Raw genomic sequence first — 15,645 nt, 5'->3', positions numbered from 1 at the left:
GACATCACAGGTCATGTACACATCACAACGACTGAGGTTTAAATTCTTTTAAAGCAAACACTAGCAATGTACTTTTTCAATTCCATATTAATTATAAATTTTTTAAATAATTTTTTTATATCTTTTATTTTTATATATTAATGTAACATTAATTCTTTTTTCTATTTTGTCACTATATATAATAAATTTTATAATATTCACTAGAAGATAAATTAATCTAATTTAATTTTTTTATAATTAATTTTATTAAATTCTTTCTTGATCTATATGAATTATTAAAAATAACAGTTATAATAATAGAGAGAATAATCAATAATTAAATCTAAATTGTTAGAGAATTCTAGAATAACATACTAGTAATACTATTCGATAATGACAAAATTCACACACACAAAAAAAGGATTTTACAGCAGAAAGCAGTGTTAATAACATATTAGTAATTGTATTATTATTACTTGTTTGGTGATGATACAAATGCACTAATGAGGTATAAGGGTAATTATAATTTAGGGTTTTTTTCCTTTCGGTGCCACCTCCACAATGCTCATAATGAGAGAGAGAGAGAGAGAGAGAGAGAGAGAGAGAGAGAGTGTAAAATACATGTAGCTGACTTTTTGCAACGAAGGAGTAAATGCTCCTTGCTGTCCACTTTGACTCTAATAGAAACAGCAAACCCTTTTACCCTTCACTTTGGTCAGCGTGAACATCTTTTAGTCTCCCTCTCTAAAGATTTGTATTTATAGACAACCCCATATCCTTACCTTGGACGCTTGTCTCTGCATCTCTTAGGAGAAAGAGAACACGAATAATATTACTTACATATATAAATATATGCACATAGAGTCCACATAGATATATATACACACCTACACAAAGACCTCTTGTTGATAAATCTTGAACCCAAGAAGGAAAGAATTGGAAAGAAGAAAGATATGGGGAGACCACCTTGCTGTGAGAAAATAGGAGTGAAGAAAGGGCCATGGACCCCTGAAGAAGATATCATCTTGGTTTCTTATATTCAAGAACATGGACCTGGGAATTGGAGATCTGTTCCTACTAATACAGGCATAAAACCTATCCAATTAACTTTTTCAAATCTTTTACTTGTTTATGTTCACACCTTTTTCTTTGTCTATTTATTTTTTTCACTCCTTGTTTGGTTTGGGATTGATTGATCTTTAAAATTGTGTATTTATTATCCTGCACCTACTCTACTGTCATCTTCGGCACTGCCCTAAATGTTCAGATAAGTTTGTTTTTGGTTTTGATTATTTACAGTTTTATTCTCTTTGTGGGTTCTTTCAGGTTTGCTTAGATGCAGTAAGAGTTGCAGGCTCAGATGGACTAATTATCTCCGGCCAGGTATTAAGCGTGGTAACTTCACGGATCACGAAGAGAAGATGATTGTACATCTCCAAGCTCTTCTTGGGAATAGGCGAGTTTTCTCTTTCTTTTTGATCTATATACGTGTCCATTTTACAAATTTCTTGATGGAGATTCTAATGAAACAGATTTGTTTTTGTGGGTTACATGCAGATGGGCAGCAATAGCATCTTATCTTCCTCAAAGAACAGATAATGATATAAAAAATTATTGGAACACCCATTTGGAAAAGAAGCTCACAGAGCTTAAAGATGGCCAAGATCTCGACAGGTTATCAGTTTCTCAACCAAAAGGTCAGTGGGAAAGAAGGCTTCAAACAGATATCCATTTGGCTAAACAAGCCCTTTGTGAAGCTCTATCTCTTGATAAACCAACTACTCCTTTAACTCACTTAAAGCCCTCTGTTGCTACTACTGGTGCGAATGGTGCCTCTAACCTAATCATAAGGCCATATCAAGCACAGGAATTAAATACTAGCACTGCTTATGCATCAAGTGCTGAAAACATAGCAAGGTTGCTTGAGAACTGGATGAAAAATTCACCAAGACAAGTTCTAACAGCAGAAAATTCTAGTTCTAGCACCGAAGGGGCACACAGTACAACAATACCTAGCAGTCAGGGCTTTAATTTACTCTTTAGCTTCAACTCATCATCCAATTCAGATGCATCTCAATCAGTGGACGAGAACGCGAATTTGACACCAGAAACCAGCCTCTTTCAAGATGAAAGCAAATCAGACATGGAGGACAATCACCATAACCATCATCTTCAACAAGTTCCTCTTTCATTGCTGGAGAAATGGCTCTTTGATGAAGGTGCTGTTCAAGGTCATGACGACCTAGTTAACATTTCATTAGAAGAAACTGCAATTGGGTTGTTTTGAAAGAAAATTAAGACCTTAAATTAATTAATTATGATAATCATGTCAATTAATGTTAGGGCTCCTTTTTTCTTTTGTCGTCCTTTTTGTGATCTAGGTTTTGTACTAGCTAGCTAGTAAAAGAAAGGAAAACTTGTTTCTAGGCTAAGCAGAGGCTAAGATAACCACAGCCCCCACCCAACCTTAACGGAAGGAAAGAAAGTGTAAATTAAAGACTACAAATCTGTATGAATATCCTGTGTACTGGATATACATATAGTACTGTTATTATCTACTTATTGTTAATTGGAACTTAATTTGTTGTATTTTCTGCAAATTTTTGGTGCTTTCTTCTTTCTTTATCTTGAGGGTGAAACTCATACATGCCCACCTGACCACCGCCTCTTTGTTATTAGGTTTTGTTTAACCTAATCTTTATAAATCTATTTGCGATTAAGTTCGATCACTCCATGCATGTACTTGATCATTTGAGATGAAGAAGCTTAATGATATGAGGATTAAGGTGATCCTTAATTCCTTGTTCAAAATTAGGAGTTCTTGGCATGGAAGTTTGGCATATATTTGTTCTGTGTTGTAAAATAAGATAACCTCCTCCCCAATCTTTTTATTTTATCCCAATTTCTAAAATTATTCTCAGAGGTTTTTATTTAATTTTCAAATTCAAAAAATGACTACTTGCTAAGTAGTTGCTACATAGCATTTATAAGTGAAAACAATTAAAGAAAAAACATGTACGCATCATTCACCTTTTATTGCAAGTGCATTTAAGTGCCTAGAGCACCACAATATGCTTTAATTGGCCTTGGATCTCAATTTAATCCAGTGTTACTTCAGTATTCCATGGGCGGTCAGTCATATAATTTTTTATTATTATAAATATTCTTAAATTTTATTAAATATTTAAGAGATTAAGATCTTTAGTTATAAATAATATAAACATAAATTACTGAGTAAATATAATGATAAACTAAAGTCTTTTTAAATTCTTCTAATGGTTATTCTTTTTAATAACGATAAAGTCATTCTCTAACAACATTTTTTTTTCTTTTTATACGATTTAATCTTTTTAGTTTGCCTCCTTAATTTGCTTATGTTCTTTTATCCATAACATTTATATATGGACATAAATAATTAGGAGCATTGATAACTGAATAAAGTAAATATTTTGTAAATATAAAGTGAATAACATTAAATTATCTCATTTTGGTTTCTTTAATATTTATTTTTTCAAAATTCTTGGTTGGTTTTATATTTTATCTCTTAAACATATAATTCAATAATATTACTTACTTTACATGTATAAAAAAATAATATTTTTTTATTTTTTAATTCACTAAATTATGTAAAATCTAATTTAGAAAACTAATTTTATAATGCACTAATAATATTCTGTTTATTAATATAAAAACTAGGTTCTATTAACTGAATTCTTTATTTAAAACTAAACCATATCGAAATAATTTTAATAAAATATATACGAAATAGAACAAGACAGAGATACAAATATTCAATTGTAAGAATATAAAAAGTAAAAGAATATTAATCTACAACATAAATTATATTTTCTCTATCTGTATCTTAAATTATAATCTTTTTTTTAATTGTTAGTTTAATGAGTAATTATAAAAATATTTTTATTAATTATATAAATATTATCACATATAATTAATTTTTATATCTCATAATTTAAAATTTATAGTTTTTATATAAATTTTAATAAAAATATTTTCAAATATAGTAATTAAAGTTAATAACATTAAATAAAAAAAACTGCATTTGTTAATTCGTATCTTATTCACATCGAAAAGATATGTGGTTTGAATTCTCATGTTAAATGGTTTATCTACAATAGTTCTTATGTCGCACATACTTATAATGTTGTTGCTTTATTAAGTCCAAATATATACTGTCAAATCTTTTTTTATTTTTGTGAAGCTAATATGATTTTGGGATAATTATATGTTTGGTTTTCAAATTTGTCAAAAATAATAATTGAATAGTTGAATTTTTAAAACTAATAATTAAGTGTGGTAATTTATAAAAAAAAATAATAAAATAGTATTTTTAGTAGGTCAAACATTATAAAAACCAATGTGGATTTTTTTATGTTAAATGAGATGAAAAATAAGAGATGTATGGTAAAAATGTATTATGAAAATAATAAAATAATAAACTTGTCTATCATATACAAACGTATTTTTACCAAGTCATTAGAGTTCTATAGCACAATAAATATTAGAATTCATAAAATTAAGGATTAGGAATACTTGATAATTAATAGAGGTTATAGAAAAAGAGTTATATAAGATAAAATTTATTTTAATGCTATATTAATAACGAATTCACTTTAGTTTTTGACGTGTTTAATAATTTTTGCTCTCCTCACTTATATTTATAAAAAATTTAAAAAAAATCTAAAAATCACATGCTAAAATCGCTATTTTGTTATTTTTTTTTTATAAATTATCACAATCAATTGTTAATTTTAAAAATTCATCACTCGATTTTTATTTCTTAATAACTTCAGACACTGAAAATATAATTATCCCTATGATTTAGAGACTTTATCAATTATAACTAATGAGAAAATAACAAAATTTAAGCCCAATCGACACACCATCCGAAAACATATGAATTCTAAAATGTCATAATTTATAATAACGTAATACATTGTAATATCTTTATATATTTATATAATAAAAATTTATAAAATTTTGATTAAACATATATAAAAAAATTTATTATGGAATTTTCTTATAAAATTTTATAAATTCTTATGCATTAAAATCTTTTTATACAAATGCTCAATAAAAGTTTTTATGTAAATTTAGTTTAAATGTTATAAATATTTATTATTATATATATATATATATATATATATATATATATATAAAGTAGGCTAAATATTTTTAAGAGATTCCATTTAGAAATATTCTATAAAGCTAAACTTTATGGAATTCTAATAAATAAATGATATGTGATTTTAATGTGGCTTATATAAGATTTTATTATGATATTAATTACTAATAAAATAAAATAATATTATTAAATATTTATTAAAATAAAATGATAGCTAAATATAGAAAACTAATGACTATATAATGCTACTAATTTACTTTATTTTAAATTTTTTATTATTTTATATATATCTATTAAATTTTAAAATTATTAAAACAAAATAATAATATTAAATATTTATTAAAATAAAATAATAGTTAAAGAATGTAAGTAAAATTAGTCTCTTATAATATAATATATTTAAAATTAAAATAAAAATTTAAATTATATATATATTAGCACAAATAAACCGCTAATAAATACCCAAAGATACTTGAAAGATTAAGTTACCGTAAACTATATCCTTCCCGCCAGTTTCACTCTTTTCCAAAACCGCAAATTCTTCCCTCTTTCTTCTTTCTATAATTTAGCCCCAAACTATATCCTTCCTGCCCAAGAGCTTAGTTATTTGTAAAGATTTTTTTATTTTGTTTTTTAGTTCTTAAGAAAAATATATATTTTTTTATTTTCATTAGAAATTTATGAAATTTATAAAATATATTTATTTTAGATTTAAATAATATTTTAAGTATAAAAAATAGACTTAGAATAAATAAAAAAGAAAAAGGCGTGGTTTTGTTCTAAAGTTCCAGGGTTCTGTTCCTTTCTTCCTTTGTGTTACTCCCCCCACCAAAATCAAACATTTCCAACATTACAGAATGCCATTGTTTGGCTATTAGGCAGTAATAATCTTAATCTTTTGCCCTAATTCGAGAACACGAGTGTTCAAATTAAAAATAATAAGATGACAGACTGATTTTTATCGATCAAGCAACTCCATTTGTTTATCTCCAAGAATCTATAAAATTATAAACCCCAATAATTCCATAAATAAATTATTTCTTTATAACTAAATTCTTTTTTTGAACAGTTCAATAAAGAGAATCTATATAAAAAGAAATTATAAAAGGGAAAAATGCCATCTTAATGTCGTATTTCAATGACCTGGTTAATGTGAATGATCCCATTTTTATAATAAGATAGAATTATAAACTTAAGATCTTAATATTATCTATTATGAATAATCTTATCTTATTTTTACTGTGAGAAAATAGTGGGAGAGAGGAGTTGACTATATCTACACTAGAAATATTTTTAATGATAAGATAGAGTTATAAATTTACATCTTATTATATTTATTATTGGATGATTTTATCTTATTTTTATTTGAAATAAAGCACTGAGAAAGAGGAGTTAATTATATTTAATATTAAAAATACTCTTTTAATATTGTAATTTACTTTTTAATAATCTTATTTATCTAAATTTTTATGTATGTATTATTTTTAAAATAACTTTTTCTCTGTTTTTTAAATATGTATTTTCTCCATATAGTTTTCTGTTTTTGTTTTTTCTGTAGTATATATATATATATGGGTATTGAAAAAAAAACAAAAGTAACCTAGCAACTCATTTTTAGGATCTCCTATTTGAATACTTGACGAGACAATTAAACTTGCGTTATTTAGCTTTTCTCTGTGCTCTGTGACTTAACCATCAAGCTATTTGAATACAAAAACTTAACAGCAAGTGCCAAGTAATTTGTAGTTTTTGTTTTTTCTTATGCAATTATAATTTGTAGTTTTCGTTGGGGAAGGAAAGAACATTAATGATAGGAAGGAAATTAAATGCACATCCAGGAATTGGGAATTGGTAAAATGGAGAGTCTTGAATGAAGCAATATGAAAAGTTTGACTTTTGCTTTTCATTTTTCCATAAGTTGGACTTTGGTTTGATTCACTTTTTTTACGTAATTCCTAACCTAATCTGTAACCTCACTGCCATTATTACCCCTAAGCCCCTCTTGAATATCATCACGACATGGCAGGGAAAACACACAAGTTCCTTTTTCTACCCTCCTTTTGGATCGTCATTACAATCCTATTATTATCATGCCAGCCACTGTGCATTACAGGGTTTTTCTTTTCTTTTTCTTTTTTATAGCTGATATATATGACACAAGAAATTTAAATTCATGTTATAAAAGTGTGCTCATGGATTTATCTATTAATAATAAATAATTTTCTTTTCTCGAAGTCAATTCCAAGGCAACATAAAGATGTACTTCCATTTCATTATTTATGTATGCAGGTAGAGAAGAAAGTCAATAGCAGCCCGCCTTGGAAGGAAGCTTCTTCTATTCGATGTCATTTAAGTGTAATGGAAATGTTCGTACGTAAAAGAGTCATGAGAGACCATTTTCCATCTTCCAAAAGAACACTATTTTCTTATCGTTATTTTACAAAACCTGATGAGTGCCTGTCGTATGGCCGGGTTCAAATATTATTAAGGCTAAGTGTATTAAATATTAAATTTTAATTATTTGATCACTTCAATACTTTAATCACCTCAATTTATATTTATTGTAATATTTAAACACTTTTAACATCCAGTATCTATTAGAGTTTAAATTAAAAATTAAAAATATTTAATAAGTTATAAAAATAGAGTTTAAGTATTTATTATGTAAAAAATAAAAAATTAAAGTGCTAAAGTGATTAAAAAACTAAAATCTAAGTATCTAAATATGTATTATATCTATTTCTAAAAGATAATAATAAGTAATTTTAATAATATATTATATGCAAATAAAAATATAATAAAATAACAAAATATTATATAATTATATAATATGAATCATGGGCTGATGAATTTTGCTACGATCATTCTTTTACATATTATTGGCAATTTCAAAATCTAATAATTCTCTTCCTCAATGATATTTTTAAAAGAAAATGTGTGAAAGAAATCAAGATAAACTAAGAAACTCCAAAATTTACAAGACTAAAAGTGAGAAAAAAATTAATATGGATAATCAGATGAAATTTCTAAATAAATCATTAAAAAAATAACAAAAACATAAAAATAATATATCAGAAAAATACTTCAAATCAAAATAAGTTGCCTTAGAGAATAGAAAGATAGTGCCATATAAGAAAAATAAAACTATGCTAGAATATATAATAATAGATTAAAAAAATCTTAAAATGCATAGAAATGGCTTTAAAAAAAAAGAGAAATGCATTGAGAAAAGAGAAAGTATATCTTAAAACATTGTCTTTATGTACAACAAGAGATTATAGATTTGAATTTAATTAACTTGGCATAGAAAAAATAAAAGAGAATAAAAATAAATTCAACAATTAAAGAGAAAATTCACGATGAAGAAGTTGAGTTAAAGAATATGACAATCACCTGTAAATAAAATAAAATAAATGGCAAGATAAAAAATAAGTGACTAAAAAGAAGAAATAGTTATATATAGGGCAGTTAAATGCTAATTTGCCCCTTGAACTTGGAATCAATGGGTAATTAAATTTTAATCCTTTAGTTAATTCAGCTAGCAACTTAGGAAAAATGGTAAATTCAACCTATTCAAAAGAATTCCTTAATACGAAAAGTTTAATTTAGCCCTTGAAGTTCATATTAAATGTGAAATTATATAAAAATAAATTTTATTGAGTTAAATTAAACTTATTTAATTTAAATATAATTTATTTATATTACTTAACGAAAATAATCAGATAATATTTTTAATTAAGAGTTTTAAATTAAATAATATTATTGAACTTATATAAAATTATATTTTTACAAAAATAGAATAAAAAATTTTATATTTTAGCAATGTTTACTTTTAGTTTCTAATAAAAACAATGATTTCATTAGTTTGTAAATCGGTCTCGAACCTTTACCTGATGATTATATAAATAATTTAAGAAATTAAAAAGTACTTCAAATAAGTTTTCACAATATTAAATTAAATAACTTTAAAAATGTATGGCATTTCTTCATGTTAGAATTTAGATCGAGATTAGGATTAAGTTTTTATTTTTTTATTAGAAACTAAAACTAAATATTGCTAAAATAGTTAGAGTAATTATGTTAAACTTAAATAATTTTACTCAACTTCGATAAGAAGTTATTTTTTATAAAATTTGACATTTAGTATGAAATTTAAGGACAAAATTGAGCTTTTTGTATTGACTAAGTAATTTGATTTGGGTGAATTAACTACTTTTACTAAATTGTTGGATAAATTGACTAAAAAATTAAAATATGAACTAATTATACATTAGCTCCAAAGGTAAATTATCATTTTAACCTATATAAAATTTGGATAGAAGAGTGTTAAAAAATAAAAACTTTAGGTGAGGGAAGACAAGAGAAAAAGAAATAATCTATTAGGATTACCACATTAAGTCAAAAGAATGCTTTAAGAAGAGAGAGAGAGAGAGAGAGAGAGAGAGAGAGAGAGAGAGAGAGAGAGAGAGTCGTATAGGAAAGAAAAAATTAGTGACAAAATTATAATGTATAAATATATATATAGATCTTCTAAAGAAAAGTTTAATAATGTATTTTTATGTTAAGTATATATTGATGTTTCTAAATTTCTATCAATTAGTCAATTTCATATTTTAACTTTTCATTTAACATAATAAATGCTTGAATTTTCTTTTTAATAACTAAACACTTTAAATTCAATTTCACCTAACGTACATAAATTTTACCTTTTAATAATATTTAGAAACGGTTAACATATTAAATAAATAAATATATATATATATATATAATTATTAAAATATTATAAAGATAAAATTAAAGCTATTAAATTGCTTTAAAAATTAGAGTATTAAAATTATTGAATGTCTAAAATTTGAGGAGCATAAATATGAAGTTGATTTTTAGCAATAAACATGACCATCGTCATTCATTTATAATCACTAAAGTAATAAATGGCCACCAATAATACTTGGAGAAAATCTCAACCTCGCAGATGAGAACATAACCAAACCACTCCATGATTGACATCTGTTAATTAATATTTATTTTGCTCTAGGGTTTTTGTATACGGCCAATTAGTTGCATCTTTCTCAAAGACCTATTAAAATATCATTCACAGCCATGTGCAAGATTATGCAGGTCAGGATTAGATCTCTGGTCCCATGTCTTGTTAGTGGTAGGGTCTTAGATCCTTCTACTCCATTTAATCCATGTTAACAGCTCATCTCATTTGGGTTGCTTACCACTTCACTGTTTTCATTTCCATAATCTCTTTCTAGGTATTCCATAGATTAAGTATATATGCTCTACCAGGTTGTACCAAGTTTAGCTTTGTAGAAGCTGTAGACGGTTGTACTTAGTTACCCGAGTAGTAAAGTACGTATGTCAGTGCTTTGCATGTTGCACCTCATCATTCAGAAGCTTCAATTTACCAAATACTATCTCTCGGTTTCTCTCACTACAAATTTATTGTAACCGTGGCTTTTTTTTTTTCTTTTCTTTACAATGTTTAATTTGTTATTATACGAAGGGGAAGAAACAGATTATTAAAGAAGAATAAATTGATGAAATGCTAATTTATACATCTGATATATTTTACTGTCTATACTTAGATTTTTGATATATGTTTCTTTTCTTAGTACATAATATCTTTGTTTTTATAAATATATCTATTTTGAATGTATGAAAATTAATTTACGTGTAATTTTTTGATTTTTTTATTAATTTCTTAATTAATATATTATATTTTTAATTAAATACTAATTTTGATTTTAAGAATTTATTGTATTAATAATAAATCGATTTTTTAATTAGATAATAATTATTTTAAATTTAACATATTAATTATATCTTAATATTAAATTAAACTAATAAATTAATTTTCTAATTAGATAATTATTTCAATCTTAGGAATTTATATTTTTAAATACTATATGATAAATTAATTTTTAATTTTAAAAACAGTAATATCAATTATATGATAGTATTAATTTATATAATATTAAAATTAATTAATAAATATTCTTAGAATAATTTTTATATTAGTATATACTAATAAAATATTAAAATATTAAAAAATTATTATTATTTTAAATATAATAAATAAATATTAAACACTGAAAATTTAATAAAAAAATGGGCCATTTAAAATTTTGCTATCTTGCTTTAATATGTATCGCCTTTCGGCAAGATTTTATCTTTTCTTAAGCTCTAAATACGTGTTTTATCATTGTTGGTTTTTCAATCAAGAAATTTTATTACAAAACTGGAAATGAGGCAACGTTTGACATTTTGTTGGTCTAATTTTATATTTTATTTCTATAGATTCAGTTGAGAATTGCTAACTTTGATAAACTTTTTATTTGTTTTTCTTGTTGATAAGTAATTGATTTTATTTTTTTTTGTTAGTAAGAATGGGAAAATGTGATTGGGTGGAGTTTTCCTTTCTAATTCTTGCGTTGTTGCAATAAAATCAATTCCTTGTCGTGAGCGACCAGACAATAAAAGATAATTGCAACTCAAAAAGTATAATAAAAATAAAAGATAATTAGAAGAAATAGAATTTAAATATAAGACATGCCTTCATTGCATTTTTAAATGGATCTGCCATAACATTGTTAACAAACCTCTCTTACTAATTCTTCAGAATCTCTTTATAATCCATCATTTCTCTAATCTCTATCCATGAAGTTTAAGGTTGGATTAGTTACTAAAAAGATATCAGAATCTATTCTTTTTTTAGCATTTAAATGCCTTTAAATTTAATTGAATTGTTGAGAAATAAATATCAATCAAACACTCCTTAAACATATCAATCAAACACTCCTTAAACATATCAATCAAATAATTGAGAAAATTAAAACTAGAAGTGATTCATATATTTTATAAAATTAGCAGATACTTACTGAGACTTTATCTATACTTTCTTTTAATTATTTAACTTTTCTTTTAATATTTTAGTTGCTTTTAGTGTATCAATTTTTTATAGCCTATTCGACTATAGTGCATATTGTTTTAATTAAATCTATATATTAATTTCTAAAACTTAAAATTTTTTGACATGTATGTTTAATTTTTAACATACAGAATTTTTGGTTTGACATATGAGATTCAAGCTTTTGTATAATTTTATAGTTTTTTCTATTAATTTATTAATTAATAAATTATATTCCTAATTAAACATCGACTCTAATCCTAAGAGATAGGATACTAATAATATTTTAATATTATATTAACTAATAAATAATCTTTTAATCAGATAATAATATTAATTCTATCCTAGAAAATAGTAGCACGCTAATTATATTCTAATATTATATTAACTAATAAATAGTTTTCTAATCAAATAATGATATTGATTTTATCTTAAAAAATAACATATTAATTATATTTTAATATTATATTAACTAATAAACTACTTTTATAATGAGATAATAATTCTAATATATGAAGTAACATCTTAAATTATATTTTTAATATTATATTTAATAATAAATTAAAATTTTAATTATATAATAAATTTTTAATTAATAAAAAATAGTAATATCAATTATATTGATATGTTAATTTATAATATTAAAAATAATTAAAAAATAATTTTTATATTATTACATTAACAAAATTTTAGAATCATCTTACTTAGTATTTTAAAAGACACATATTTTTTTAGACAATGGTTCAGTGTCATATGAACGGATGTCATTTATATCTTAAGCCATTAAATTTATTAGATTTAATTATAACCGTTGAATGAAAATTTACTAATAAAATAATATATATATATTTTTACTAATTACAGGTAATAATAGAGATAATATTTCAACAATATTTACGGTGGAATAATTCCACCGATTGTATAAGTTTTTTTAAAAAATAATTTTATTATAATAAAATCTTTATGAGACTGGTTTTTAGGTATGAGAAAAAACATGAGACTAACCTAATCATACTCCACCGTTGCCGTCCTACTAACAGACTAACAGTAGTGTCAAGGTACGGACTTGTCTGGACCTCTGAATCTGTCCGAGACAAAGAGTTGGGCCATATTTCATTTTTGTTTATTGGGCTCAAAAGGCGACACAGCAATGTTCGGCTTAAGGCCCATGTAATAAATTTAGCAGGAGCAGAATAATACCAAGATTAGCCGAAAGTTGGTGAAGACAAGAAGAAAGCAAAAAATAACCCGACAAAGTGGGAGACAGAAAGAGAGAGAGAGAGAGAGAGAGAGAGAGTGAAGAAGAGAGAGAGAATAAGGTGGCCAGGCCAGCGGCCACCAATACCATTACCAACTCTTCTTATAAGTAGCAGCTGCTTTTGAGTGGGGATTTGTGTCAAAAAAAAAAAAAGACATGCTTTCATGTGCTGTGTTTCACTTGGGCTAATAGTCCTCCATATGCATGGGCTAAAAAAACACAGGAACAAAATTGCCCGAAGGACCTAAAACATTGGGCCCATTCTCATTCATACCAGGTTAGATTTTCTTTTCTTTTATTGGAATTCCTTCTTTTCTTGATAGCGATGGCTTTGGCAAGCCGAGAAATGCATATTCCTTATTGAACATGCAATCTAATCTACAAAGCCAAGCAGTGGAACATCTGAAAATGACAGGAAAGTACTGTTCAATTATTGAGATGGGTTGCATTTTGGATTGGTGCTATCTATTAAGTGAACCTATTTCCTGCCAGATTGGATTCAACATTATGAACCCACATGCCTTTTTCATATTTCAATTCTAAGGACTGAGTATGTATTAAGGAACCCTGCCTCTCTATTTTTCTAAGCAACTAATGAGCCATTTTACATGCCCCACATCATGTGAAAAGAGTTGATTAATTGTATGATTCTTTTGAATTTTCCATGCAAAATTTCTATCTTCTTATGTTATGAAAACAAACTTCTAAGACTTATCCAGTTTATAGCTGTAAACCAGTTTGGCGATTAAAATTTTCATTTCAGCATTGATTAAAGAGGATTATAATCAAAGAAATGATAAATGAATTATCTCTAACTTTTTAGCACTCAAAGTTTAATTCTGGTAGCCAAGTTTAAATTACTCATGCGCATCATTTTTATTGAGGCAGAAGCGTACGAATGGGTATGTTATGGAAACAAAGGTAATCGATAAGACAAAAATTGAGTATTGAACTACCCAACCCAGGGAGGGTGAATGGCTTTCTTGGATTTGCTTTAAATTTGTAGAGGGGCATGAGCCAAGGAAAGGGCCCCATAAAAGATAAAACAAAAGTAAAAAAAGAAAATGATGAGTGAGTGGTGTGGGTGTATGGTCCTCTCAGATGTTGTGGAAAGCTTTATAGGGAAATCTACATCTGGGCCCACAGCCCAAAAGCTTAGCCCATCAAAAGAACTAAAATTGTCTTCAGGTTTATAAAGCAAGAGGACATCATTTGAGTCATCCCATATGGATTGATTGATGGGATTTTGGGCCTTTCCACCGCCTAACTTCATATAGGACAGATGCTTTCTGTCCATACATACTTCTAAATTTTGCTTTCCTCTTTTTCTTTTATTTCTTTCTTAGAAAACAAAAAAATGGTGAACAGTTTTATATACTTTCATCATTAAAATAAAATAAATTAAAAAGTAAGGAAATTCCATCTCTTTTCCCAGAAAATGAGTTAGTGTTGCCTTCACTTGCGATTGCAAATTAATACAGAATTGCATGTGGAGGGAATTAATAGAGAGGGAGTGGGAGAGAAACAAAAGAATGGGCAACTACTAATGGTGAGCCCTCTGGATAATTGATACATAGCTGAGCAATCATGTTGGACCCCGTTCTTCTCTTCTGTCTTTTCTTCTTTTTCTTTTGTTATTTTTCTTTTCGATTCACCAAATATCTAATGGGATATTCTTTTTGTTGGAAGCAGTTGGCCTGTTATATAATTGCATCCCACCATTGTTGAAGCTTCCAAGCCACCTTCACTCTTTTATCTCTCCAGCTTTTCTGGCTAAAAAATAATAGCCCTAACTAATCACAATATAAAGTGAAAGAAATAGACTAACAATAAGAAATGTATGTAATCCGATTCCTCGTTTTAAGATTTTATATTTATTTTGGTTTTTTAAGTCAATAAACTGAAATAGAATTACTTAAAAATGTTACAAGTGCCTAAATATCGTTTGGAATTTAAGCTCAAGGGAAACTTGGGATTAATTGAAAAAAAATAAATAAATAAATAAAGTTCTGCAACAAAAATTGAAAGATTTTTTTTTTTATGTATTATTATACGCTGTTCAAACTTTAAACTAATGTTAAATTTATAAAATTTAGAAAAAAAAAACTTTTTTATTAACAAAATTAAACATAGTAAATTTAGTAATTCGATTATAGTTAAGAAAGTAAATTTTTCATATAGTATTGATTTTCTTTTTGTATATATATATCTAGAGTTAATTTAGAGCGTGCTGGATACGGTTCTCGTAATGGCAAAATATTTTTTCAAAGTTTTAGTGTAGCTGCATACTTAAGATTTGTTGTATGCTCTTATGGATAGGGTTTTTTAGTTAAACTAGAAGAGACTCTTACC

The 15,645-nt window shown here is 26.0% G+C and overlaps 1 protein-coding gene across 1 annotated transcript; it reads left to right on the top strand.

Moving 5' to 3' along the window:
* The first annotated feature begins 724 nt into the window (after positions 1-724).
* LOC8263436 (myb-related protein 306) lies at positions 725-2,568 on the top strand. The gene is made up of 3 exons (XM_002514717.4): positions 725-1,065; positions 1,306-1,435; positions 1,537-2,568. The coding sequence occupies exons 1-3, from the start codon at positions 933-935 to the stop codon at positions 2,264-2,266; spliced, it is 993 nt and encodes a 330-aa protein (XP_002514763.3). The 5' UTR covers positions 725-932; the 3' UTR covers positions 2,267-2,568.
* Positions 2,569-15,645: the final 13,077 nt, after the last annotated feature.

This window comes from Ricinus communis, chromosome 4 (assembly GCF_019578655.1).
Source record: "Ricinus communis isolate WT05 ecotype wild-type chromosome 4, ASM1957865v1, whole genome shotgun sequence".
Classification (NCBI taxonomy): domain Eukaryota; kingdom Viridiplantae; phylum Streptophyta; class Magnoliopsida; order Malpighiales; family Euphorbiaceae; genus Ricinus; species Ricinus communis.
This window is presented reverse-complemented; position numbering and strand designations above follow the sequence as displayed.

Bases quoted from the DNA above. Each gene is read 5' to 3' on its own strand.
- LOC8263436 (XM_002514717.4), top strand. From the start codon at position 933: ATGGGGAGACCACCTTGCTGTGAGAAAATAGGAGTGAAGAAAGGGCCA. The intron at 1,066-1,305 runs GCATAAAACCTA...GGGTTCTTTCAG, and splicing joins ATCTGTTCCTACTAATACAG to GTTTGCTTAGATGCAGTAAG. The intron at 1,436-1,536 runs GCGAGTTTTCTC...GGTTACATGCAG, and splicing joins CAAGCTCTTCTTGGGAATAG to ATGGGCAGCAATAGCATCTT.